Source organism: Punica granatum, chromosome 6 (assembly GCF_007655135.1).
Source record: "Punica granatum isolate Tunisia-2019 chromosome 6, ASM765513v2, whole genome shotgun sequence".
NCBI lineage: Eukaryota > Viridiplantae > Streptophyta > Magnoliopsida > Myrtales > Lythraceae > Punica > Punica granatum.
In genome coordinates, this window is record NC_045132.1 from 12058511 (window position 1) to 12084867 (window position 26357).

The following is a 26357-nucleotide window of genomic DNA, read 5'->3' on the forward strand; positions in this document are numbered from 1 at the left end:
TGAGAATTCACTGAGGCGGCATCAGGGCACGTTGAGAATAATGAGTACGTTTACGAGATATCATGAGTGAAAGAGAGAGCGTTCCTCGAGGGAGGGGATTGAGCGACATGATAAAGTGTGGGTCATTAACGGACATTGTTGGTGGCTGCGAGCTAGGCAAGGGTCATGGGTTCCCAAGCGAAAAGGCAAAAGGGTCATTGTATCTCTACGCGGGAAAACAAGCGGTACAGAAGTTAATACAATAGCGTCTGTTAGGGGAATTCTTTTTTTAAAAAAAAAATTTGGTTTGTTTCATAGATACATTGTATTTGGACATTGATTGGAGGGGCATGTAGAAGTGATATTTTGTAACAAAGTGTTTAGTTACAACCAAGGCCATTTTACAAATAAAAAATCGAGAAACAATTAATAGAGTTTCACTCATTTATAAGGGTTATATTAAAGGATACTCAGGTGAATATAATTAGGCAGGGACATATCTAGGAATTACGTCTAGGAGGGGCGAAGTTTAGAGGGACTTGGTATCGAAAAGTCAAGGAGGTGAAATAGAATAATTTCAAAATATATATATATATGATAAATATGATAAAATCTAATAGAAATTTTTTAATTTTTCTGGAATCCAAGGAAAGAGAATAATTCCTTCCAAAAAAAAAATTAGTCCCTATAATTAGGCATATGATGCACCCCTTTCATCCATCCAAGAAATAAAGTAACATAAGTAATTATTACCTTAAAGATGTTTTATTTGCTAATCATATTTCAAAAAACTGGTAATGATGTGATTAGAGTTTTGGATTGCAAGGTAAGCCTTTTTTTTATAACGAATATGTTCGGGTTTCACTTGACTAATTCTACGGTCCAAATGAACACCCAGCAAGCCCATGGAACTGGTAAATGCAGCCACAAGCCATACATGTAATCCAATGTGGAGTATTCTCCTGCATTATATAAAAATTGAGTAATTAACATTTACTTCTACTTCCACTAAATTGAATTTGTCCTAAACAATTTAAATCACCAAATTCTAAAAGCAACTTATGCTTATATAGTAAGTATGCATCTAAAATTTGAACTTGCAAATACATTGTTATATATATTTTTTAACTAGCTAAGTTTTATCTCTACAAACATTAATTGAAGTTCTTGTATTCATACACAAATAGCAAGGGGAAAATGCTTCATCAAACTCCTTGGGCATTTTAAAAGAAATCATCAAATGCACGCTCCTTTTCACTTTCTGAACTTTTGGATCCTGTATGAATGAACAAAGAAAAAAAGAAAGAATCACTGGGTATACTCATCAGTCACATGTCCTTATGTAATATACAACGGATGAGAAACTTGTTCTACTTGTGAATGAATTCTGTCAAACTAAAGAAAAAATATAACTTTCTTTTAACTAATGCCATGTTTTTATTTATATTCTTACTAAACTGAAGAAAGACTACGTAAGTTTAGTTTTAGAAGTTGTTGGAAGGTGTCCGTAGTGTAAGTCTACCCTAATCCTTTACACTTTACAGGTTAGGTAACTATATTATCTATGTTGATCCCTTTTCATAAGAATTACATCCTCTAGCCTCTCAACAAGATTTGAACTCCGATCTTAAGACGATGTTGACACTCCATTAACAAATAAGCTAATCTTGTATTTGTTGAATTGGATTAGCTGAACCATCCTATCAACAGTTATGTAACAAAATTACATACTTGGTTTGTAAACTTTAAAATATGTTGGTATTAAGTAACTTTGTTATCTCTCTATGATCAACAAACTACTTGAATATATAGAACTTCTAATATAATTATTGTAATTATATCCTATAAATAGAAATATGAACTCACCTCCAATTTCTGTTGTTGAAATGTCTTGAACTAGCAATTGCAGAGATTCTTGTTGAAATGGAGATAAAGTCACTGAACTTGAAATTGGAGCAGGGAAAGTGAAATCGGAGTCGCTAGAAGAAGTATCCGATAAGAAAGAAACACCCTCATCTTGATTGTCTTTAGTAATAGAACTCGAGCTTGATGTACTCAAGATAAATTTCAACTCTGCCATTTGGTCTGACACGCATGATAACATCCTGAGGCACACTAAATTAGATGTAGCATGAGCTAACCAATAATGCTTATAAAGATTTTGTAACTTATAGGAAAAATTCTGTATTTTTATTTTAAGATAATATATGTTTACTACCTGGTCAGGTAATCCTGTAGTTGATGGACTTTTCTTTCGGCATCTTCTAACTTCATACGTTGTTCTTCATTCGTTTCCTGAGCTTTCATGTACTTTCTTTCTATGTCATCAGCTCTTTGCCTTTCCCGTTGCAGCAATTTCTATTTGTAAGGAAAAAAAAAAGTGATATTTTAGCAATATTGGAGTTATATTTGTGCATGTATAGGTTAACTAAGCCAAACTCTCTAAAAAATATTGTTACAAAGAAAAATAATTACACACATTCCAATAACAAGAATAGATAGGTAGGTAGACAAAAATAAGATACACTTACCTTCAAATTTTCTACTTCTAGATGTAGCGTCTTAATGGTTTCAGTATCATGAATGGAATCTTTAACAGGATTCATCAATTGGCGTGCATCTTCTAGTATTTTCTGTGCTATTTCTCGTTCATTAAAAAGCAATGCAGTTGCTTCATCAACTTTCTCGCGCATAGCTTGTAATGAATTTTGTAGCCGCTCTATCTCTCGAGCCTTTGCATCTTCAGTGTCAGCTTGTACCTGTAATATTCATAATACCAAATTATGTGCTCATCAAGGTTCCCACGCTCACCTCAACCTATTTTTGAATGTAAGCATGAACTTTTCTATTATATTGCATAAATAATACCTCATAATTACTTTTCAATTCTGAAATTGATGAAAGTTCCTCCACATTTTCATCGAGCAATTCTCGTTCTTGATTTGGTCTTCGTTCTTCCGTAGCCTAAAAATTGCAACATTAGCAATAAAACAATATATCAAAAAGAGATATACCTATTTTTTTGAATGAGTCAAATGTGAGAACACATTTCAAATTAAAAAAGTGTGGATTATTTTATTATTTATAGGTTAATGCTAATGTATATCCTTCTAAAGGATCGTCTAAACAATCAATTATGTAGCAATCATCCTAGTCAATTTTTACTAATATATATATAGAGGATCACATTATTTTCTTAAATTATATAAAGAATTGGTTGACATGTTTTCAAATTTTGAATTACCTTAGTTAGGTCATGGGTTTAACATAGCAGTTTGGTCATGATCGTACACAATTGAAGCACAAAATCCTTGTTGCTCTGGATTGCTTATACACAACGATATAAATATCTTATGTTATTTTATTTTATACTTTCTACCTTCTCATCATTTCTTTTTTCTTTTTTTATTAATTTTTGCTTAGAAATTTCTTTTTATTTGTTCTAATAATTTAAGTTAGTGTTGTTTCTTCTAAATTTTATGGCATTCATTTAAAATAATTATGATTTATCTTTCATATGATTGGCCTATCCATAATTATTATAATTAAGTTGTTTTTTGTATTTCTTAATTTCTTTCTCTTGTTATCTATGCAAATTATTTTTTATTATGAATTTTAAGAAAACATAATTTGATAATTATATACGTACTTAAGAAAAATAGAATTTTTAAGTATTAATATAAGTCCAGAAAGTAACATTTCAAGCACCTCATTAACTTATGAAAATTCTAATTGTTTTAGTCGACACTTCTCTTATAGAAACAAAAGTCCTAATCTAAGCATATGATGTTATTGTCCCAACAATTTACTCAAATATAAGAGAAAAACTATAATATTATATTGATATTCTATGACAAAAATTACAAAATATATAGCGACGCTACTCCTTACCCACTATTCATTCAATAATTTAAAATCTAAACTAAAAGAAACGGATAGCTTCCAAGATTTTAAAAAATCCATTATACTATAATATTTTAATTGGGAAAAGCACAAAAACTCCCCATTGTGATTTGAGATCGGGATAAATTGCACAATGTGTTTTTGTTAGGAACAATTAGCCCCATGTGGTGTACTCCGTTAGACATAAGGGTTACGACTTTAATTTTTTTTCCATTTTCAGTTCTCAATCTTTAGCCTTTTAATCATTTGGTTCTAAATCTTTTTTATTTTATCATTCATACCCTTAACTTTTCATTTTGTTTCATTTTAATCCTACAAAGAAAATCGAAAGGGAATGAGGGGTCGGGGCCTCTAATTGGCGACCTCGACCCCTCCATCGAGCTCGCCGGTACCCACGGAGGACATTGGCGACCTCGGTGGAGGGGTCGGGGTCACCGATTGGTGGCCCCAACCCCGAATCAACCGAGGACTCCGAGTCGGAGGTTCCCGGTCTATTTGGGGTTGGGGCCGCCAATCGGCAACCCAGACCCCTCCATTGAGGTCGCCGGTACCCACCGAGGTTGCCGGCACCCACGGAGGATGCCAACGACCTCGGTGGAGGGGTCAAGTCACTGATTGGCCGCCCTGACCCCTCCTTCCCTTTCAATTTTTTATAGAACTAAAATGAAATAAAATGGAAAGCTTAGGATAGGAATGATAAAAGAAAAAGATTTAGAACTAAAATGATTAAAATGTTAAAGATTGAGGACTGAAAATGAAAAAAAAATTAACTTAGTAACCCCCTATGTCTAACGGAGTACACCACATGGGGGTTAATTGTCCCTAACAAAAACACATGATGCAATTTGTCCCAATTTCAAATCATAGGGGTTTTTTTTGTACTTTTTCCTATTTTAAAATGATAAACATGCATTAAAGGTGTTGTTCATGCAAGTACAGATGATGAAGGAAAGACCAATTTTGAGCAAATCAACGATAATTAACCACATTTACCTTTCTTTGTGCTTTTGAGGATGCAAATTTCCCCTTAAGTCTGCATTGTAGGACCTTTGAAGTTTTCTTAAGTTGCTTGAAGTATGCGTAATCTCTATGACGACGCCAACAACACTGAATAAAAGAATAAATTATTAATTGACCTTAATAAATAAAATGGATAATTTGGATATATGTTAACCTGGATCATGATTGCTGCTCTACGTTGTCTTCTATAGATAAAATCATTTCGAGCTGCAATTGTGCGTGAAGCTGTTTGCAATACAATTGCTGCGAATTTGAGTTTCTCATATGCTATTTTTGCTAGATAACCACGGGAATACTTTTGTATCTTTGTAGCTGCTGTAGCTTTCCTCATCTTCTCCAGCAACTTACAAGCCAATTTTCCTAGAAAAAAAAAATGAATAATATAACTCCAATAAAGTGATGAAAAATCACTCATAAAAAACAATTAAAGGTATGAATTTCTAGGATTTTTTATTTGACATAAAGAAATATAAATTTTTTACATGAAAAGCAATATTTCAAATTGTACATAACAAAAGCTAGGTACATATAACATTAATTTGCAAGCAGATACTACTAATTAATATGATTTATACATGTTATCCATCTAAAAAAGCATAGTCACATTTTTAGTTTTGCTACAAACCTCTCCACATTGACTGTACGTGGATTGAACTCTTCCGCATTGTATTGTATTTCTTGCGGGCCATGTGTCTCCTAATTTGCCGTTGAATAACCTTTGCTGAATCACTAAGTGCTTCGGCTCGTCGAGAATCTAACTCAGCCATTTGACCAGCTCTTAAAAACACTTTTGTTTGTCCTACCTGTTAACAATAAACTGAAAAATCACTATTGAGATTAACAAATTGATAAGTATTGCTATCATTGGTCATACCTGAAAGCCTGTGAGTCCCACTCTGTCTAAAATCAACTTGCACACTTCCTTTTCGTCATAACTTTAACATATTAAGATAAATTTCATAAGGCAAAAGATTCTTCTTGAGGTTAAATATGCTACATATGTAGAAAATATATATAAAAAAAATCTAAAGATAATAGAACTCACGGCTCTTCGTGTACTTGTGGTGCAAGAATACTAAATCGACGTACAAATTCATGAAATGACTTGTGAGTAGGATATCCCGCACATTTAATTCTAATGGCTTCAAGCACACCCTACAACAAAAGAATCATGTAGACATTTTTATAATAACAAATATAAGTGAAATATAAACAAAAAAATGCAATGATTACAAAAAAAATAGAAATACTTACACCCGATCGTAGTTGTTGCGTCACATTGACGTTATCAAAGAGTAAAGGTTTTAATTCATCATTCGGCTTCACACATCGAATATAGTGGGGCTCTGTAGAATTTAGAGTATCCATCAATTGTTGTAATTGTAGCTGCAGTAAATTTGTTCAACAAATCAACATTTACTATATTTCAATTGTAAGTGCAGATATTCTACTTCCTTACAAGTTATAACATGCTATAAATACAATTCTCAAATCCGAAGAGATTTCTGCGTATAAATTCTAAATTTAAGATGGGGAAGAAAGAAAAGTGACCTTGAAACGAGCACCAAGAGTTGAAAATTTTGAAGTTTTTGTTGTCTCCTCTACAAGTGGGGGAAAAAGGCTCGCCACAAAAGGACACTTTGAAGATGTTAACAAATCTTGATGTTCAGCGACAATATAATCTTTATTTTTGTCCAGAAATTGCTCGGATTGATATTGGACCTGAATATAAATGATTAATAAGGTAAGATCATATTATATTCATTAACAATAGAAAGAAATTATTATAATATTCTTTTCAACGAACTTACCTCCCCTGCATAGTGGACAATCGTAAAGTCAGTTCGTGTCAATTTTGGCCTGATGAATCGTTTGTTTGACTTGAATGACTGATAGAGCTTCTCACAGAAGGTTTCATGAGTGGATCTCGGAAACATGCTGTAAATATAATAAACAACATAATAATATGCTATGAAAAACAATCATTAAATAAGTCTAATACCAACATTTTGATTTTAAAATGTAATAATTTTAAGTTAACCCTAAAAGTATTCAACATCTTCTTCTTATGACACCAAGTTTTCAATTCAAATGTCAAGTGAAGATCTGAGTTTTTAAAAAGGGAAATTTACCTAAAATGACCATGATTTATCTATTTTGTCAAATCAATCATATGCTTTTTTTTTGTCAAATTTATCTCATTGTTTACTTTTTGCATCAAATCTATCACGGCGTTATTTTTTCCGTCAAAATTTAACGGCCGTACTGACGTGGCGCCCACGTGGCAAGTGTGGCCCACTATCTCTCCACGTGCCACGTCAGCACGGCCGTTAAATGTTGACGGAAAAGATAACGCCGTGATAGAATTGATGCAAAAAGTAAATCATGAGATAGATTTGACAAAGAAAACATATAATAGATTTGACAAAATGGGTAAATCATAGGTCATTTTAAGTAAAAATCCATTTTAAAAAAGATGCTTCGTAAAGGTGTCACAAAATATATGTATATATACAGTTGATATAAAATATATAATAATTATTTTTTTTGTAGTACTTCATTCATGCTTAATGATGAACTTCCTGACTTTTAACTATCGTCCACTTGGAATTTTTTTTAAAAATCTCAATTAATTGTTCATTCGTCCAATTTTTTTTCACAAAAAAAAATACTATAATTTCTTTGGCCAATTTATGGTCGATCCTTATGATATGAAAATCCATAGTCAAGGAGCATTATATTTAAAATAGTTGAAAACAAAGTCAACATACCAGGCCTCATCGAGTAGAGCAATAATTCCACCAGGTTTCTGCAACAACAAATATAAATTTTAGATATGCATTTATCGGGAAAAAAAATAAATTTGAAATATATGATTATACATTTAACAAATATATATCTTTACAATTGTGATGATTATACATTTAACAAATATATCTCTTTTTTCGGATCATATCCCTAATAATATATATAATCATCAACTTGATAGCAGCTGTCCAAATTTGAAGATAAACCCCGTGTGTCTCTGATCATTTCATCATTTACCTTATATATAGATGCATTAATTATAAGGCCGCAGGTATTGTTATTTTCAATTTACAATATTGTAAAATTTTACTAGGCCTATAAGCAATTTTGGCACATCTTCAACCCAAAAGCTCAAGAAGGTAGGTTGTGAAACCCAATTTCTTAATAAATCCATGTTTTTATATTCAAATTTTCTATGTGGGATTAACTTTCAATATCCGCTCTCACCTAGTAGAGTGTGATTCTAACATTTCACCTACAAGTATCACGTGGATTTGAAGAACCTGCCCTCAATAACTAACTACGAGCTAGGCCTTTACAAAGAGACAATTAAAGAGACCACAAGCTCCACACTTATGCCAACATAGGCACATTTTGGCTACCCTCGACAAAGAGACAATTAAAGAGACCACGAACTCTACACTCGGGCCAACACTGGCGCACTTTGCTGCCCTTGACAAAAGACAATTAAAGAGACTTGGTGTTGTGTGAGTCCACACGGGCACGTGAAAGCCTAATCCTTTCTATGTAAAATTTCACTAGTCCTATAAGCGATTTGGTCCATCTCCAACCCAAAATCTTGAGCTGATAGGTGGTGAAACTCGATCTCTTATAAACTCATATTTTTCTATTTAAATTTTTCGTTTGGAATTTACTCTCAACCTCCAAGATTATAAAAAATGATATGATAGCAATATATATATATTTATTGCAGATACAAGTCATTACCTAATATATTGCATTGTCTGGCTATGTATTTAGTTTAAAGTTAAATTGCATAATTTCACCAAAAAAAAGTTAAATTGCATAATTCTCTAGATAAAGACTATGGTTAAATCTAATAAAAGAGAATACTGCTTTTAGGAGCTAAGTAGTAGTGAAAACAACAAAAGTTTTACTAAAGGGACAAAATTAAACTGATTTTATATGAGAATGAGAGTATAGTGTACTAGTACACATCCTCATTTAGTAAGTTAGAGGTTTCGGATCTGATTGTCCTGATGAAATTATTTCTACTGTTTTATTAGTTAGGCTTTCTATTTTCATTTATTGGACCAACCTCTCTCGTAATCTAAAGAAAAACTAATTCTACGTAACCAAAAAAAAAATTTCAAAAGTTAGTTACTTTTTTACACAAAAACTCTAATGGGGTCTGATTTGTAAAATAAACCCTAACAATCAATTGCTTTTTCATTTTGGTCGAGCAAATTTTTTTTTTATAACAAGTAATTTATTTTCTCTGGGTCCGTGAACACCCCACAAGGCTTAGGATCCAGGTAAGTCCATGTACAAGCACATGTGTGGGTGGCCTCATCAAGAGTTACGCACGCTAGGAGGATTCGAACTTATGACCTTGTGAACTACTCACAAAGTGTACCCACGTCCTAACCACTTAAGTATGTACTTGGGGGTTGGTCCACGGATTATATTTTTTGCTAGAGCAAATATTTTTCATATAAATTATTATAAAAATATTAAATAATAAACGGAAAGAGAAAATTTTAAAGGATTAATTATATTCTTTTGATAAAAAAAAGGAAGAAAATGGGATGAGGGACTGGGGGGCTCCTTCTTCGATTACAGCCCCTCCGTAGAAGATGTCGTCAGGGACCTCTTATTCCTCGGACGACCTTGCTTGCGCGATCGTTGGTTAGAGGGGGCGCCCCCTTTGCGATATGCCCTCTTCCTCCCACTTTATGCCGGAGGCTAGCTGGGAGACCTATCATCCCTCAGCCCTTGTCCTTTCTATATTCAATTTTTAAAATTGTTAAGGCTATTTTTTAAAAAATTTAAAATTGTTACAGTTACTTTTGAACTCCCTTGTCACATGCATGTCTTTTTATTAGGTCACATTAGCAGGGTATTCCTATCCCAAATTGACCCAAAGGTAGTATAGAATTTTCCTCTAAGCTTATGTATGTGGTAGTGCATGATAGAACAGTACCACAAAATGAGGGCATTAAATAAGATAAGAAAAGTTAAAATAATATAATCCATTCTAAGAAATTTATGAGGATCATATAAATAAATAACATATATTTAATTTTAATTATCCGCAACTATAAATAAAGGCAACTAACATAAAAGTAATTCAATTTTATTTTCAATTTTGCGGCCAATTTTAGCAATTTAACATTCATATATCTTAAGAATATAGCACAAGTGATTCATAAAAAAGAATATTACACAAGGTAATATCATTTCACATCTAGATCTAGTCATTTTCTATTTCGGAGCAATTTTTCAAATATATGAATTTTTCAACAGTTTAGTTCTCTATGGAAGATAATGGAAAAAGAAAACATCCAACATACTTAGATCGGAAGGAAAACCTTGTGATGCTATCTATTTTATATAGAAAACCGGTTTACTGGACCTGTGCATTGCACGGATTTTATAAAGAAAATTTTATTATAAAAGTTTAAATATGAAAAAAAACAATTGGTTTAAATTTTATAATTTATATCAGCATGTAAAAAGTTATGCAATAAATTCAAACTTGTAATAGAATAGTATATATTAAATATATATCAAAAGTTTTGAAGTAAGAAATTCATGTAATGTATATATCATTGCAATTATCAAATTAATATCTTGGAAAAATTAATCTAAAATTTGAAAAGTTTTAGATAAGATCGCTAATTTTATTTTATGAAAGATTAAAAACCTTATAGTCTATCAAAACTTTTAAAATTCATTATTTGCTTGTGCGCCTTTATTATAATTGATATTCTATATACTAAATTTTATAAATTTGAACACTTTTAGATAAAATAACTGAGTCACTTGGATAAGAGTTTTACTTAATTAAGTTCTATAAGATAAGCCATAATTTTTAAATTTTTTCTAAAATTAATTTTAAGTTTATATAAGTATAAATGATTAATTACTTCTTAAAATGATGAATATATTTGTTTGTTAACAATATGATAATAAATGATTAAATACTTTTTTATAATATTTTCCTTATATAATATATGCATATGAATTTGTAAGGATTTTACTACTTTATCCTTATGTTATTTTGACCTTTTCTTTTCTACTCTTATTTAATGCATTGGTTACAACTATATATATATAAATTTCTTATTTAATTATCATAAAGCATCACTGCATTTATTTCAACAGTATTATAGAAACTAAAGGGCAATCAACACAGCATTATCCCTTCAAAATAATAAAATTATAACTAAGAGATTGTAGCACAGTAGTGCACGCTCCTTGGTGGATTACTTGTGCCCCTCTATTAATTATTAGGATTTATGTTTCTTTGTGCTTGATCCATGGGCCTTCATTGTAACCGAAAATAATAAAACTATAAGTTAAAGAGGGACAAATGAACAAAAAGTTTTATACTTCAAAATAATTGAGGCAATAATATGCACATATATGGTAAAAAGGCAAAAAAATATAAATAAATAAAAAATTACAATAGTCGAAATTATTTATCGAAGACATAAAAAAATATAGAAGTTATTTATTTCTAATTGATTACAGTATTTTCTAGTCTCTTCAAAAAATTAATTTTGGAGAAAAAGGAGAGAATGTTACATTTTTCTTACAGCTATAAAGATTTCTCTTATAATATATCTTCAGTGAAACACTTTATTACTAATTAATTGCAATAAAAATACACAAAAACATATGTTATTGAATAATACCTTCTCAATTAGATCTAAGATATCCTGATTATCAATAAAATTGACATAACTCCAATCAATGCCTTCTTTTGTATACTCGTCCTGCTCCATCTTGAAAACATGCTACAGCGTACAACTGGATCAAAGTCAGACTTGGTAGAGTAGGTTGAACAATAAAAGAGTTCAATTATAACTTAATGTACCTGGTTGAAATGTTGTTGCAACTTCTCATTTGTGTAGTTTATGCAAAATTGCTCAAAACTGCATATAATAAGCAAATGATAATAATTAGGAAAAAAATTACATCTGGAATTAAAGGTTAGCTCTATTTTAGTGCCACAAGATTTTAAAATCACTTATGAAAAATTTACATTTGATGAACTTGAATAAGTACTAAGAAATTAGAAAGTGAAAGAAGCCTATCAAATCACATGCCAAAGACAATGTGAGAGGAAGATGGGATTTAATTACAGCTTAATTAAATAAGTATTTAAAAGTTAGTTATGAGTTAGTTATATGGAAAAATAAATAGATGAAAGATATTGTCTTATTTACTTAATCATTAAGTTAAACACCACTTACTAAGTCAGAAAAATTTAACTTAGTGAAATAAATTATTTTTTCACTTATTATTGCTTCTTCTCCTCACAAAACATTATATCATTCTTATCATTCCTTTCCTCTATACATTTCTTTCTTTAACTGATTATGTTTTTATTTTTAAGCACTTAATTTGTCAAATACCAGCAAAATTATATATACTGATGTAATATGAAGCTTATGCTTTCAGCATAAACATTTCTATACGCTATTTTGTTTTTGAGAATCACTTTGTTAAGCTGTTGAAATTGCATGCTTAAGCTCAAATTGGATATTAGTATAAAAAGTTTCTCCTATGTTGATATCTTATTTAAAAGGAAATTTTATACAGTGGATATATAGGTGATGCGAGAAACCAAAAGTAAGCTAAGATTATGTTTATGTCGGTGTTATCGTATAGTCTTCATTACTTTTTTTAAAGGGAGACCACGAGCCTAGTGTAAATTTTCATTATGCTTTAATAGTATTAAAATTCAAAGATTACTTGGCTTACGATTAGAAATTCAAAAAAGTACAATTAAAATAAAGGTTTATGAGAAAAAAATTGCATTTTTCTTAATTCTGGGAGGCAAAAAACTCAAATTGTTTTTAGAAATTCAAATATACATTTGGAGCAATAAATAATTGTCAAGAAAAATATTGTAGTAGTGTGTGGAACAAATACTTAGGCGGTGAACTTTTGGCTTCAAACATAAGTTTCCAAACGGTCTTTTTGTATATGGACTATGGAGAAATATATATACCTTGGTAGGTTTAATAATGTGGAGGATTGATTAGAGCGGATGAAGCATGTAAATAAGATATAATGACATGGGCTAATACATTCACCCTTACCTATTGGACTTGAAGCTCTCAAACCCGTAAATGTCGAGGACCCCAATTAGAAATCGAGAATTAGAATCTTGTCCGATGGAGTGATTTATCTTATCCACCAACCTGTTAAAATACATGATTATGCCCGATATATGGCAAGAGAGATTATACATGACAAGACGGGTATATAATCAATCCATATATAAAAGTAAAATTGATTCTTATAGTAATAAATACTCTCTCATTAAGAGAAAAAAATCTTTAAAATAATATATGAAAAAATTAAGAAAATTGATCTAATCAAGTGAAGTAGAATTATGAAAACCCAATATTTTCTTTGCTTAATGGAAAAGGTCTAACTTAAAAAATAAGTGACAATTAAGTGTACTAATAAATAAATATTTAATTAGATGTTAACTTAATTTCTATTATTATAAGGGTAAAATTATTATAATCTACGGACTCATGAAATAAAAACTAAATAATTAAAATGAAACTGACGTAAAATTTTATATTTAAAAATGCGTGACAGAAAAGTTCCAATTTAGAAAAATAAGTGACAATTAAAATGTATTAACAAAGAAATATTTAATTAGATGCACTATAAAAATAATGACATATACCAACGGAAATCTGTACCACCAGAAGACAAAGTGTTGGTATAGAGAGCCTATACTAACAGATTTATAAATCATTGGTATAAATGTATACTTTACTAATGAGTTATATTGAGAAGTATATATTGATATCTAATGGGATATATATTTCAAGACTATAGTCCGTTGGAAAAGAATTTTACTAATAAAAGTTTTCACAATACTTATTGACTCAAGGTAACGCTAACTAATGAAAATAAAAATAAGGATGTTACAATTAAAAGTTATTATCATTTTTTATAAGAAAATTGATATTTGAAAATGTAAATAATTATAGTGAAAATGATATATATATATATATATATGAACACGAGTCCATGCAATGCATGGGCAAAAAAACTAGTCTTAAGGATATAATGCATGAAATTATGGAAAGAGTCTTGAAGATATTAATTGATAGATATAAATGGATCCTTACCAATCGAATAAACGAGAGTATATGGTCTTGGCCAAACCGTCCCGGCTAATTGTGGCACCCAATGGATCAAGACTTCTTTTAATAATCTCTTCTGGGGTGATCATGACCCTCTTACATAATGCATCTTCCAGTGCATGAGACTCACACCTATATAGATATAACAATGCAAGTGATTTTTTTTTTTTGGGCTAAAAGAAGTACTTATCAAGAAAACTAATCATCCACATAAAATAAGTTCATGTACATGAGAAGTCTTGCAGTCATCTCAAGATGGAACATGGACCGTTCATCTCTTATAACTGAAGTGTCTATCTCCTCTCCCTTAGCAAAGTCTATGTTCCCAAGGTGAAGGATGGCAGCTACAACTCGAAAAATTGCTTCCTGAAGAAAAGTATCATTTCTATTAGAAATCAACTTTTTGGTACATATCCCAGTTAATGTGAGAGAGAGAGAGAGAGAGAGAGAGAGAGAGAGAGAGAGAACAGATCTTCCCAAGAGGTGATTGGACCAAGTGATAGAAGAGTTTATTTCTCCTATTAGGTTCCAGGCTTGTTTAAATCAGCATTGACAATTGAACAATTTTATGCATAAATGTACGATACTTGTGCATAGAGGAATGACACTAAATAATGTATAACTACACTATATATTGAAAATGGTCTCGGTTCCTACTTATTTTCTTTACTATATATAGTAATCGTCTCTTACTTTAACTGCCTGTTTGGTTGTGGAGTCTGGATGGTTATGAAGGGTTTTAGGGTTTTATTCATCCCACAATCCAAATAAGCTATAAAGTTAATTGTATCCATCCAATGATATATTATATGGGAGTTTCCTTTAATGAGTCGATCATTATTATACTATAGAAAAACTATATGTTTTTAATTTTTCTTTTAATAACGAGGATGTTCACGTTTCGCCTGACTAATTACTATTCACCTAAGCACCTTGCAAACTCACGGGATAGGTAAGTCCGGTCACAGGCCGTACAGGTGGCCTAATAAGAAGTATTGTCCTACATGACTTTCAGGAAGTGATTTAAACATGAGATTTTCTCTTGGTAGTCATATCCTTTAAACAGTAAGCAAACTCTAGGGGCTGTTTTTAAAATTTTAATGTATTAGCAATTTTATGGAGTTGCTAGCTGATGTGTTACTGCCAATATCCAAAATTTTAGCTTTTAATGATATCCATCTTAATTGTCGCTGACTCAAAAGTGAGTCTTTTTAACACGTGTCACTAGTCACTAATTAGTATTCAAGGTTCCCAGAGCCATATCAGCCTCCTGACAATTCCATTAACTAAATTGACGTCCGAAACCTTTTGTATATGGAATCGAGAATGTTAGATCATTTTGATGGTAAATTTTTTTTGGAATTAAAGTATAATGGCAATTTAAACATTTGAGCACTATTTGATAGTTTACTCTTTAAAAACATGATGACATTGCATTTTTATTAAATTTGGTACATATATAATTTCATTGTTAACAAAAATGGAATTGAAACTATTTGCCTTTCTTCTTATTATTAAATTTTAAAGAATGGTTCATAGATAGATGTTGATATGAAACTTGTTAATATATTATAGAATTTACCAAGCTGTTGATTAAAATAGTAACCTCAACTCCTAGGAGGAGAATATGAGTTCAAATCTCAACAGATGCACTTGTTGAGAGGATGAGTAACCTTTAATACTTGATCCCCGCAATTACAAGAAAAATATCTTTCACAATTTCGTTCACCCAAAAAATATATATTATAGAATTTACCTCTTTTGCTATCTTGTGATATTATCCAATTTTCTTGGAAATACGCCTAATATAGGCATGCATTTTCTCTTTATATACATATTTATATAATTTAACTTCTTTTCTCAACCAATAATTACTATTTTATAATTATATGAACAACATGCCAAAACATTTACTAAGGTTAGGTAATCAAAAGATGATGCTTGACCTGGTCATTTTCATTTATGCCAACTACATCCATAGCTCTTCTTGTGGCGAGGTACTCCTGAGCGTCATTCACGTCATCTAGCTCGTAGCAGCTTGACTGATTGAGATAATGAAATGATCTCGGATCTCCCAATTTGTATGCTTCAATTTCCTGATCACAGACAAGTTAATCTTCAATGAGAAGTCATATAAGATCCTCACAAATGGTTAAATGAACAAGTGTGGAATTAAGAAAACCTCGGCAGGGGCTGAACAAAGGAGGTAGAAGCAATGGTAATTGCGCTCCCGGTCTGAAATTTGACAAACACGAGATCTCTCCAGAAGATAAGTTCGTATCGCTGCCCCGGATATTCTTCCATGATTATCAAACTGGATTTCGACAAATTTACCAAAGCGGCTGCAAAATGTGTTCAAAAAAGAAGTTCCTATAAAGAAGAGACACACAACAGGTATTTTTTCCGACGAGATAACCTTAAGAAACACAAACCTGGAATTATTGTTTCTCACGGTCTTTGCATTCCCAAATGCTTCAAGGACAGGATTGGACTGCACTTAGAAAAGTATCACTCCATCAGAACCTTAGTTTCACTACACAAAGCTATAACATATTGAATTTGCAGAGGTGACTACTAATTAATCACTGGAATGTACTTTTCTGCATTCGGCCTACGGGATCGAAATCCTTAAAGTAAGAAATGGACTGCACAATTCAACAACTTACTTCTAATATTTGTTGCTCAACCGTACGCCCTTCCGCAAAGCTATGCCCACCTAGGAAGGCTAGGTATTGCATGATCAACTTGGTGGTTTCGGTCTTGCCCGCCCCACTTTCACCGCTCACCAAAATTGAGTTGCTTCTTCTCTCATCAATCATTGCCCTGTTGATTAATTAAGTTTCGTGAAACCTCTCTCTTTCTTTTTTCTTTTTTCAGTTATATAGGAGGCTTACGGACCTAGTACAACAAAAAAAATCATAATTGATAACTAATAGAATGGCATGTATAGTCCCACGATATTGAATCCGGGACCTCTTCATTACCAGGCGAAAGAGTGCGTCACTGCGTTATATCCTCGAAATTACCTCTCAGTTTGATCTACAAAATACATACATATAGATGAAAAGAGAAATGTTAAGGAGTAGCAATTTCTAGTTTTACCTATAAGAAATATCCGCGATGGCAAAAACATGAGGGCTCATTCGTCCGAGTTCGGCTCCTTTATATCGTTCCATGAGATGGGCATCACATAAGCTTGTTAATCTTTGGAATGGATTGACAGCAATGAGAACGTTCCCTGTGTAGGTCTGCCATCAATGTTAGCAAATTATGATAAAAAAAAAAAAAAAAACCACGGATACGCATAAACGTACTGAGTGAATTAAGGTGCGAACTCCACGGAAGGTTTTGATCTTACATATATTTTATTTAACTGAAATCGAGTGGCCAGGTTATGTAATACACCGGGCTCGTCTAAATAGGAGAGTGTCGTCATGTCATCGACTCCATCTTCAGGGACGTCCACGTCCATCAGGCATAGTCTTGACAGATTGGCAACAACCTAAACATTATGATGATAAGAATTAGGTGGGCAATATTGCACGGCCACAGGTTGCTCCCAACCTGGGACCAAGAAGGCCTGTTTTCGACTCTGAACGGTGGGATTCCCATTGCGCTTTATTTTCCCTTTCTATCTATTTCAAATGTTTAACATTTCTCCATCTACCCGAATGTAAATATTTACTTACCGTCTTTCCATTACTTGTTTCGATTTCAGCTTCTTCATTCTTAATATTTAACACTTCCCCATCTATCCAGGCGACTGTTGAATCTTCAACCCACACACGAGAACCAATTGCAATGTTTGTCGGTAAGCCCTGTCCAAGCAGTAAAGCTTTTATCAGTAAACTCGAACAAGTAGGAAAGTGTTTCCCGTCGTAGGTGGCCTTTGGGGCAGCCAAGGACCTGGCCGTAGGAACCCATGGCTGCCGGCAACGTCCTTGGTCCAAGATCCATTGGAATCTCAGAGGATACCGCCGATAAAGTTATGTAAGTAACAAAAATATATGCATGGTCGTGATTAATTACGTTTTAATATATGACAAAGTTTCGCCGAAATCGGATCAGCAATCTCTAATCCACATAACAGAAAGTACGAAAAGAAGCATTACATATAAGCCGTATTAATTATAACATCCCCAGCACGTACATTCTGTCTCGATCAACCATAAAGGGCAAAAGAGAAGAAAAAAAAATACAATCGGGAATCACAAGAGTGCAGAGCAGATCAATTGGCTACCAAAGTAAAGATAAAAAGAAATTTTACCAAAAGTTCACGCACCATATTTGCGAGAATAAGAACTTCCAAACTACATTGATGGATCTTCTCTAGATGGGCATAACAGTGATCGATCGGATAAATTCCGAATCCAGATCATGCTCTGCCACAATAACAAGTGATCAGAGAACAATTTCGTTAAGAGGAAATCGGGGCTTTGGTTTTGGTTTCTCTGGAACAACCTTAGTTTCCAAGCTAAGTACGTTACAATTTATTTATTTATTTTTTTTTTTGAGATCAGGCAAATGACATTCTTCAATTACTCACAAAATGTCGCCACCTTTTGTGAAGTTCTTGCGGTTCTCGTCTCCTACAATCCCTCACTCTCTCTCTCTCTCTCTCTCTCTCTCTCTCTCCGTCTTCCACTTTTGATCTACCACATGGCACCTTAAAAATCATTTCAGATCATTAATCTTTAATTCCTTTGAAATTGAACTGTATTTTCTCTAATTCTTTTCTTTCTATTTGTTCAAAATATTTTCCAGTTATTTTTCTTGTCATTTTGTCTTCCCCTTGTTAAAATTTATGATAGAGAAACCGATATTAGAGATGTGGCACGGGTTGGTGATTCAGAATTAAGTTCCCGAATGTGATGCTCATCAATGAAACTTCTTCACCCCTTTATTTTGTTTATTCTTATACCAGATCGACGGACCTTTCTTTTAAATGGGGAAATTCACTTAGTTAATCATCCGCTCAATTTGTCTATATAATTAGGGATCCATTAGAATCAATACATATACAGATTAGATTATTGGTGGACCACCGACCGCACTATCTAAGCTCGATTAGTAAACCCTTAATTCTATATTTAGTGTCCTTTTAGTTATTAGATGAATTTTACCAAATGTTTTAGTTGGATCAAATTCAACGAATTGTTTTCAATTGATCCACATTAGTCATATTTTAATTAATTATTAATATTCTTCCTCAAAAATGAAAAATCTACTCGATAATTATAGAGGCATCTTGAAATGTATTTTTTTTCCTATAACTTGGTTACGCATTAAAAATCATATAAATAGATATATCATTCACAACTGATAAAACAAAATTAATTTTATTAATTACCTTTTTTTCTGCAAAAGAAAAATAGGTCTCCCTTCCCCACCTCAATAAACCTACTCATTTCTCTTAATACGCTACTTTTTCGGTTATAAAAGAGGCTCATGGTGCCTAATATAATAAAAGATAAATCCTAAATAATTAATAAAGAGACACGGATAATCCCACTATGTATCGAATTTGCGTGTGTCACTGCATTACTCCCCTTTTGATGGACATAAATATATTACTATATATACATATGTAAGTGTATAAATGTAAAATGTTTTACATGAATACTGGTCTCTGTAACTAGGTCGTTAGGAGATACAGAGCTCTCTATGGGCTGGATAATATATAAACCCATCCATCAATATGGATGATTCACATCCTAATCTTGATCCCGGACATCGGTGGGATGTCAAATTAACATGAGATCATTGTGGTGAAGCTTACATAGATTAAAAACTTGGGTCCACTTAAGCTTATAATTATAAACACAGACAATACAATGCGCTGGTAATTAATTTAGGAGAGAAGAACCACGCGAGAAAGACCGTGGGACGGATATTGTGATAACTTAACGCATTGCAATAAAGTAATGGGGCCAATAAGTGTGGAGAGGAGGGCGATGACGGCAACAGAACATGGATACTAATGTTTTAGAGACAAATGATATTATACACACATAGAAATCATTTTATTTAGACCACTATCGGCAAATATAGCAATATTCATTTTACCCAAAAATAGTCATCCAGAACCTCACTGCGAGCATCAGACTTGCAGAAACACCAATCTCGAGTTGCGGAATGCTCTTTCGTTGACCATACGAATGAATCATACACAGGAAAAGGTGAAAGAATGATTACTGCTGCACCAGCTTAAGTTTACTTCATTATCCTCAACACAGCTTTTGCTACACTATAGCAACCACAGTGACATGCTAAGATTATCACTGAGACCCATGTGCGTATAAAATAACCTGTACATCAACGGGGGCACTATTAACACAAGATATAGCGTCCCTTGCATCAGACTCGCTGTGGTTTGTACCCTGCTCACAAGCGAATGGTGCACATGACAGCATTTCTGAAGTCCAAAGGATCAGAAAATGGGGGCTTTGTTGTGAGGGATCTCCACGTCTTTCTTCGAGGATTGTAGATTTGGATGAACAGAGATCCTGCCTTCTTGAGCGGCCATAACATGCGGGTTTCTGGTGAATCATGTCCATTCAGAAGGGTCATTACGTGCAACTCCCCATCCAACACGAAAAATCCAGGCACTGAGCTGGAGGGAGAATTTCTTGGTACACTGGATTCCTTCTCCCAACGATTACATGCAATATCATACCTGCAAACTGCAGTTAGCAGAAGAAAATAAAAGCAAAATGAACTCATATACATATTACTTTATAGGCCATATAATATGATCTATCAAATCTACACACACAATTGAAAAAGACCATAATTGTGAAAAGAAACAGCCGACATCATAGTTGTATGGGCGAGTGTAACATCCATAAGATTATAACTTCGTTAAAGCTTTAATAAACAATATGAGCTGCGGCACTAAAAACCCTCTAGCTAAAATGTATATCCATCTAGCAATTTCGGATATGGCATTAACATTTGGTACATTCAAAAGACCCCTCTTAACAACAATCTAGCAACTTCAAGCGCAGACAACAGAATACAAGAGACTAGACCACTACTAAACTTCTTTAAAGCCATGTCTCCTGTTGACAGTCCCAAAAGTAATCTACGAGACGGCTATCTAATTTCAAAGGACATTTTACTATAAGAATGCCTTGCAATATTCTTGAAGGAATAGTCTTTTCCATCAGCAATATCAAATTGAAAGGCCCACTCAGGAATAAGAAATCTGCAGACGATGCAAGGAGCAAGTTTCATGACTGAGATTGTCGAGCCCTGTGATCTCACAAAAACTTGACTCCAATATTAATCTGCTCTCCTATAACTCGAATTTCCCTATTACCCCATCGTTTTGAAAAACTCCAAAGCCTTTGGAAAGCATGCAAATTCCTTTCTAACGGCTACTAACTAATGAAAAGCCATCAAACCATCTCAATTAATGGCCCTTCGAAATCAATCAGAACTCATTTTTTACTGCAGTTTAAAACTGAACCTAATCATGTTCTGGATATCCTAGCACAGAACAAGAAACTGGCCGCAGCAACAAGTGAACTTCAGATAAAGCCATTATTTGAAGAATCATAAGTACCCTATCTACTGACCTTAAAACACTCCCCTTGCTTTAAGAGAAAAAAGAGGACCAACACATAGGTGTATACTCAAATATAACAAGGTAAAGTATGCACTCATTTTGAAATAATCATTTTCCATGTACATTGTTTGGTTCTTAAGATGATGAAAAGTAAATTTAGGAACTCAAATTCAAAAGCGAAATGCCTTCCTACCCCCACTTGGATGTGTATCCAGAATCAACACAAGCAAACAGGTTCATAAAGTCAGAGAACATTCAAATGAATACAAACGGCATGCTAATGCAAATCAAAGGCAAACAGAGAAGGTGTCAATAAATTATAACAAAAAACCATCTAGAGAACATCAAATGATTATCTTTCACTTGGTTTCAACAATTACTCACTGTTTTACACCTAGAAAATGGTGTATAGTCAAATACAATCAACAATTCAAAAGGAAAAGATGTATGTTACCATGATTATAGAATACCAGCTGGACTCTCTTTTTATTTGATATTTTAAATAATGATTACATCATTAAACAAGCAATAGCCTCTCTTTTACCAGTTAAAATTAGCCATCATAGAACTTGCATAAGTAATTACTACATTCTTAAGTCATAGAAGCAGCTTCAATAGGACATCAACAGGAAGATAGCCTAACGCTAGTTCACTCCATTGCTAGTGAACCTCAAACCAGAAACACTAGCCCACAGAACATATAAACTGGGGTCAAGACAAAAGATTTAAGTCATAAACAAGCGCAGAACAACAAATCTGAAAAGATATAATCAATTGCGGAAAGTTCCAATTCAGGTTTTACATGAGTTCTACAGAGATTAAACATCATTATTGCAAGCACTGATTCTGAATTTCCTATTTTGGAGAAGCAGAAAAAGCCTTTATGATAACAGAGCATTTGATAAGCCAGCAGTTTTATTAGATTTTGTTTTATTATATTTCTAGCATATTTTTTTACCAGTAAAGCTCGGGCTAATTAATACAGTCTGTTAAGGTTTTATGGGTTTAAGTACATTTCATTAGCATGTGATTCTTTACGTTAGTTTATTAGGGTTAGGATTACAAAGATCTTGTAACCCTGGCAGTGTTGATACTTATCACTAGGGGCAGTCTTATTATCATTTCTTTTCATAGAATTTTCAAACCGGTTCTACTTTCCCTTGTAGACTTCACATTTGCTTCTACTAGTCAACTCTAAGCTCTTTAAGAATTGTGAACATACACCGCCTCAGGAGGAAACCTCCTGGAAACCAAGCATCAGGTGTTGTTTTCACTAAATCCAAGCATTAAGAAACCTATGAACACATCAACAAGAAATCTCATTGGGAGACACGAAAAATAACAAAAACTTTCACAAGAAGATGCCGTACTGAATGATTTCAAACATAATACATGAGCTAAGCAACACACTGCGGCTCCATAATTATTTATGCCAGACTTATCCTCAAATTGCAAGGATAAAACACAACTAAAAATAACGATAAGTTTCACTCACTAGATAGAAAGAGATTCACCATGGCCTTTCAGAACCAGTCATATATGGCAAATTGATCATAGTCATTCACAAGATTATTTAATCTTATAAATCTATCTCCCTCCCTCCCTCTCCCTCTTCAACCAGACATTTGTGATGTCATCATGCACATACAAATTCATCGTCTATTGCTCAAATTAGAATCTGTATCCTTTTCTTCACTGATCAGATTAAATGAGATTTCAACATGATAAGATCCTAAGAGAATCATACCTAATGCATAAGATTCACCCAATTCAAGTTGCAGCGATATCTGGAAACAGAAAAACAGACTAGAGTTTTAAGAAATCCGATCTAATCCTTTGCTCACCGATATAACATGGTAAATGGCCAAAATTTGAAACCAAACAAATCTGAATCATTCCAAGAACAGTATTTTCTTATATGAATATGTATGTCAATTTTCTTTCAATATATGCATCAGCTCCCCGAGCACAGAAGACCTAGAGATATCCTTGAGGGCAGTCTCCCTGCTCCTCCGTCCCCCTTGCCACCATCCCCCTCTCAAAAACTTACATTTTCTTCTTTATTCCACAAAAAGAACACTAGAATAGAAAACCCTCAATTAGGAATCGCATGGATTGTTTCAGTTTCCCCAAAAACATAAATCATTTGAGAAGTTAAAGAGAAGGTATAATTATCAATAATAACCTCCTAATAATGTTTTCCAATTTGTCTAGCTTCCTTGTGCGCTTTGCTTATATCTGTATGGAAAGAAAAGATTTATCTAATAATAAAGCAAATGGTATAATCATCAAGAGCTCGTCAAAGACAATGGAATTCTATGTTATCGTTCAATGATGCCTGTACTCGTAAAAAAGATGCTCTGCTTAGAAGACTGAACGCCTAGTTTAATGCTTTCTACTACTATAGAGCTTCTTTGGGCAGGAAGCTCACCAAAGAGGGTGCATGCCTGAGAATTATCTATTGGCATTGTATGTGCAAAGAAGCAAACTATCTTTCTGCTATGTTATGAAACTTTACATAACAGAGCTGCATTCCCATTCAGCCGGTACTGCATGAGACTTATCACTCTTCAAGATTCCCTCCCTTTTTTCTTAATCTTTCCTTTTCTTTTATTCTTTTGTTGAAAAGCAACATCGGAAAGACGATGTACAAAGAGCAAGTTTTGTTCCTTATCTATTTACCAATCTGAAATAGTTAGATTCTTCCAAAGGAAGAATACAAATCTATCTCAACTCTAAGGTATCTTCAAATTTTCCTTATTTCTGATGCATAGAACTAAAGTCCTCATTTTTCAATCTTCAAAATCTTATTCTTTAACAAAGTTTGACCTTTATATCTGGAGTCCTCGTCCAAGAGTTGTTTTGGCTGTTAATAATTTCTTCATTCATATTAGTTTCGAAATAGAAATCACTCAACTATTTTTCTGTTCTTCTGAAGTGACTAATAGCACATGAAATGGCTTGAAATGCGAGCATTAAAATAGATAAACCGAAGAATCAGAAATATGCCAAAGATCCATATTTAAACTGAATAGACGGATAATGGATGCACTTCAGATTATAACGTCCAATAAATGCTGATAATGAGAAGTTATGCTGTCATATGAACTACAACCGTGTATGCTAAGTCAGTCTACCATTCACAGTCAGAAAAGCCAGCTCAAAAAATGAACAAATGCTTCATATTCAGAATCTCGAAGTGGAGCTCCACTTACCTGAAGATGTCATTCTCGTCAAACATGAAAATCATAGGGACTCCACCCGCATCATCGTCCTCGACAACAACCGTCTTTCCCAGCCTCCTCCTCTCCCCTTCTTGCCACATATTCCCGACCTCCCTCCATTTCCCGCCACCACAGCCATCATGTACATTCAACTCGAGCACCACCGCATCCCTGTAATACTCATCCACCGGAAACACCCCGGATATGGATCTCGACTGCCCGTACCCACCCATCACCAGAAACTCCCTCTGCTCCCCACTCCCCACTAAGAAGCCCACGCAGCCCGCTCTAAACCTCGGCAACCCGTCCAAGGCCACCCACTCATCCTTCTTGATGTCGTACCTCTCTACGGAACTCATCTTGCTCCCAGCCGCTCCGAACATGGTGTGGCGGGAGCCCCCACCGGCGACCAGAATCTGGTCAGGGTGAGGGACCACCGCACAGGCGAAGCTCCCACGAGGGGAGATCATAGGGGCGAGGCGGTCCCACCTGTTGGTGAAGAAATCGAAACGGAAGGTCGAGGAGGAGGGGGAAGGCCGGTCGAGGGGGAAGGAGCGGGCATCGAAGTGGGAACCACCGAGGACGTACAAGTGGGGGCCGATGGAGATGGAGGTGAAATTGCATAGGCCGTAGACGTGAGGGTCGGGGGGGAGAGGTGGGAGAGGGCACCAGGCGAGGCAGTGGGGGTCGAAGAGGTAGGGAGAAGCAATGGAAGGATCGCCGGGGAAGATGCAGAGGAGGTGGGAGCGGGACTTGGGGTTCCGGGAGCGGAGGCAGATGAGGGATTTAGAGGAGAAGAAGAGGCGCCAGGGCTTGCAGGTGAGCTTGAGGCGGGCGTGGTGGGAGTAAGGGATGAAGGAGAGGATCAGAGCCCCGAGATCGTTGGGGAGGCCTGGAATCAGCTGGGTTAGGGTTTCGCTCGTTGTTGAAGACGACGAAGACGACGGACGAGTTCGTGTTGGGGATGACATATCCGTTCTGTTCAGTTCAGTTCTGTTCCGTGGGTCAAATAAAATGAAAGAAGTGAAATTCTTATGCAACCGCCCCGGTGCTCTATGCTGGCTTTATTTAAAAGAGTATTCTTAATAATTTTGACTTTATTTTAAAGAGTATTCTTAATAATTTGTGCCTTCAAAAACCGATATTCCATTGAATCTAATCTCAAGTAATATTGTACATCACCTTTAACTTGACCGATTAAACGTATATTATATTAACCCTTTCGTCAACCAGTTAAAAATTGAACGAAAAACATTAAAATATCATTTAATCATATAAATATAAAAATTGAAATAAAAGGAAAATAAACGTCTTCTTCTATAAATGATTTGAGATTTGAGAATGAGGGGAGTAGGGGAAGACCGACGATGGGGCAACGCCACAGACCAATCTTGCCTCTAAAGTCCCACACCTTCGGTGAGCTCACATTGGGACAGTGGCCAGAGAAAGTACCCCACAGACGATCAGCCTCACTCACTCTCTCTCTTTCTC

At 34.0% G+C, this 26357-nt stretch overlaps 2 protein-coding genes across 3 annotated transcripts; both read right to left on the reverse strand.

The window, feature by feature from the left end:
• Positions 1-1025: 1025 nt before the first annotated feature.
• Positions 1026-18518, reverse strand: LOC116210095 (myosin-9). 2 transcript variants are annotated; one of them, XR_004157417.1, is made up of 27 exons: positions 18355-18518; positions 17762-17890; positions 17431-17574; positions 17175-17320; positions 16739-16895; positions 16505-16563; positions 16255-16414; positions 16019-16168; positions 14302-14438; positions 14058-14204; positions 13005-13106; positions 11774-11831; positions 11592-11693; positions 7674-7711; positions 6714-6840; positions 6454-6624; positions 6157-6288; positions 5948-6057; positions 5777-5837; positions 5528-5705; positions 5057-5262; positions 4876-4989; positions 2848-2943; positions 2511-2738; positions 2198-2337; positions 1846-2094; positions 1026-1255 (listed from the first exon to the last, which is right to left on the reverse strand). XR_004157417.1 is itself a non-coding variant. In XM_031543906.1 (27 exons), exons 1-27 carry the CDS (start codon positions 18355-18357, stop codon positions 1203-1205), a joined length of 3387 nt encoding a protein of 1128 aa, XP_031399766.1. In that variant the 5' UTR covers positions 18358-18518; the 3' UTR covers positions 1026-1202. The 2 variants fall into 2 exon arrangements, 1 of the variants encoding a protein (XP_031399766.1); XM_031543906.1 differs by having other exon boundaries at positions 1846-2084.
• A 1572-nt stretch (positions 18519-20090) lies between these two features.
• LOC116211021 (F-box/kelch-repeat protein OR23) lies at positions 20091-25899 on the reverse strand. Its single transcript, XM_031545209.1, has 2 exons — positions 24858-25899; positions 20091-20748 (listed from the first exon to the last, which is right to left on the reverse strand). The coding sequence occupies exons 1-2, from the start codon at positions 25835-25837 to the stop codon at positions 20457-20459; spliced, it is 1272 nt and encodes a 423-aa protein (XP_031401069.1). The 5' UTR covers positions 25838-25899; the 3' UTR covers positions 20091-20456.
• Between the last annotated feature and the right edge of the window lie 458 nt (positions 25900-26357).

What these genes read in the sequence shown, in the direction of transcription:
- LOC116210095 (XM_031543906.1), bottom strand. An exon ending in TCTTAGATCTAATTGAGAAG is followed by an intron (nt 7,712 to 11,591) that starts GTATTATTCAAT and finishes TTGTTGTTGCAG; the next exon opens with AAACCTGGTGGAATTATTGC. An exon ending in TTGTCCACTATGCAGGGGAG is followed by an intron (nt 6,625 to 6,713) that starts GTAAGTTCGTTG and finishes ATTTATATTCAG; the next exon opens with GTCCAATATCAATCCGAGCA.
- LOC116211021 (XM_031545209.1), bottom strand. Translation starts at nt 25,837, where the DNA reads ATGTCATCCCCAACACGAACTCGTCCGTCGTCTTCGTCGTCTTCAACA. An exon ending in GACGAGAATGACATCTTCAG is followed by an intron (nt 20,749 to 24,857) that starts GTAAGTGGAGCT and finishes TGCAGTTTGCAG; the next exon opens with GTATGATATTGCATGTAATC.